The sequence below is a fragment of the Condylura cristata genome, unplaced genomic scaffold (assembly GCF_000260355.1).
Source record: "Condylura cristata isolate star-nosed mole 26May11 unplaced genomic scaffold, ConCri1.0 scaffold00009, whole genome shotgun sequence".
Classification (NCBI taxonomy): domain Eukaryota; kingdom Metazoa; phylum Chordata; class Mammalia; order Eulipotyphla; family Talpidae; genus Condylura; species Condylura cristata.
In genome coordinates this window covers 43,465,095-43,467,720 of record NW_004567110.1, presented here as the reverse complement: position 1 = coordinate 43,467,720, position 2,626 = coordinate 43,465,095, and the positions used below count along the sequence as shown (strand labels likewise).

The 2,626-nt window shown below is 33.4% G+C and overlaps 1 protein-coding gene across 1 annotated transcript in view; it reads right to left on the bottom strand.

Moving 5' to 3' along the window:
- Window positions 1-389: 389 nt before the first annotated feature.
- TCEB1 (transcription elongation factor B (SIII), polypeptide 1 (15kDa, elongin C)) overlaps window positions 390-2,626 on the bottom strand; it is a 19,129-nt gene continuing 16,892 nt past the window's right edge. Inside the window, exon 4 of the mRNA XM_004679793.2 lies at window positions 390-2,230. Coding sequence (XP_004679850.1) covers window positions 2,040-2,230 — 191 coding nt within the window. The 3' untranslated portion in view covers window positions 390-2,039. The remainder of the gene's footprint in view (window positions 2,231-2,626) is intronic.

The window sequence follows — 2,626 nt, the reverse complement described above, 5'->3', positions numbered from 1 at the left end:
CTGTATCCTCATAATATAAGCTGGCGATTCAAAAATAAATCAACTTGAACAACATTCAGTTCAAGTATATGAGGAAGCTGAGGGTGCCACTCATTTTTAAGGAAAAGTTTTATAAAACAAAGCAATACTTTGGCAATAAAAAAATCCCAAAACAATACAAAAATAGATTAACTAAATAAAACAAGTTTTTTGTGGCAGTGGGAGGGTTGGGGAACGGTAGGGTGGGGAGAGTTGCACATTATTTGAAGTTATCAAGTGTCAGAAAACTGTTAAATCTCACCAACTAAAAATTTCCACTATTCAATCATGACAAGATGCTCTGAATCAAAGTTTCAGGAATCCTCAGAAAAAGAGAAAATTAAGGCTAAAAAGATCAAACACCGTGTTCATCAAACCTTTCGGTCAATAGAGCCTTTATTAACATGCAAGTACCATTTGCAAGATATACAGTTTTTCCTAATCTTCATTTCAGTTCTACTTCAATGTTTTAAACATAAGGTTACTTCTGGACCTAACACATAAAGTAACCCACTAAATTGGTCAAAATTAAACTTTTATTTCTAGCTATCACCTTGACCTTTTAAGATCATCATTTAGGTTTATAATTGGCATAATCTGTTACGATAGAATATAGTTCTTGTACTTGATAATCTTCTATACTAAAATATGTGCCAGTATGTCTCAAGAATTTACTAAAATATATGCAAGTTACATTTATATTTGAATGCTTTCAGTGAATCAGAAAGTAGTTGGGTCTTTTAGGATGCAAAATTATTTTTCTAGGTCTTTGTTGTTTATGGTTTTTTCAGTTTCCAGAAAAACTGGTCATATTGAACCAGTCTAGAAGAACTAAGTTGAAGACTTAAGTTTTATAGACCCTATAATGACAGCATTGTTTGACCTCAGAGACAATAAACCCAATTTCAGTACTTCTTTTCCTATGCCTAAGCAAAGATGTTAAGTTTTTCAAAATCCTTTTAGCTTAGTATAAAAAGTAATTTGACATCCTTCTAAGTTTGATTTCAGTATAAGACACAGAGACTATGGGTGTCATATTTATCAGGACACATTTTAAATAATAGAAGATAATCTACATACTATGTATCAAAGGGTATTGTAAGATTTACACTGCATGTCTCCGCATGTTTTTCATACATATTTTATTTGGATGGAGGAAGACTAGGATAGTTCAGAAACGTCTAGCTTTTAAGACCTGGATAAAATTCATAGTGAGTTTTTTCAAACAAATTCAAATAATAAATGGAATCACAAAGACTATGTAAGAAGAATGGATATTGCAAAAGAAGCTTTAAAGTAGCTGAAGGTATGTACTTTGGGTTGGCCAAAATGCACAATGCACAGGAAATCAAAGGCATATTAGACCTTTGACCATCTGGCTACAGTTTAAAAAGTCACTACTCCAAAACTGTACCTTGTAATTTTCCAAAACTGCTTTTAAATAAAATTCTTAAGTTGTAGCATTAAACAAAAGATACATTTAAACAATACTGCAGTTTATCAAAAGACACATAAGAAATACTAACTCTATGTCTTTGACAGTTATAAAAAATCAATGTTTTGGCTAAGTTATAAACAAGTTTATAATGCAATTATTTGCATAACTAGTGATGCTAATGACAGCTATAAGATCAGGTTTTTAAAAAAAACACTAAAAACATAAAAATACATTGCCCCATTATTTACCTGTAGAACATGTTCGTGGATGCTTAATTTTCAGCATTTACTGTATCACCACTGCTCTAACTTTAAAAACCACATCCAAAGGATAAGGCAAAATCTCCTATGAATTGGCATATTTGTTTAATATCTCAATTTGTGAAAATGTCCTGAATTTGTTGATGTAGCAAACAAATCTCAACTCTGATTGCTATGCAAAAGAACAGAAGATAATCTGCTTTTCAATGAACTTTAAAGTTCAACTGCACATAGGCAACATGCTATATATGAAAAAATTACTAACTGAACTACAGGTATTAAATACTGAAAAAAAGTTAACAGTTTATTATAATTTATTTTATTTAACAATCTAGGAAGTTCGCAGCCATCAGCAGTTCCAGTGCAATTTCAGGTGCAATTGGGAATTCAGGAATCTCGGTGGAGCTGTTAGTGTAGCGAACCTTGTAGGTAAAATACATGCATACTTTTGATAGCACATGTGAAGGGATCTCTCTAAAATTGACTTCATTGGTTTCATTTTCAGCAAACTGACCTGTAAAAGAAAAGGAAAATGTTATGGACTGAACTGTGTTCTTTCAAACGTCACAAACTTAATTTCTAGTATCTAATACTTCAGAATGTGACTACATTTGGAGATAGCATCATTTCCCCCTCTTTGGATAAGTATTTCAAAAAGATGGAACACTATTTGCATGTCATCCTTGTGCAGATGTTAATCTTGGGATCATTCCAATCTTGTAGATGCACAGAAATAGTGTCTTTGAAGAGATAAGATAAAATGGGGCTATTAAAAGGCAGGCCTGGCCCTCCCTGGTGGCGCAGCGGGTTAAAGCACTGCACTAAGACGCTTAAACCACTTCTGCATGAGTTCGATTCCCGCCTGCCCCAGAGGAGATCCACATGGTGTGGCAGACCTCTCCTGACCCGC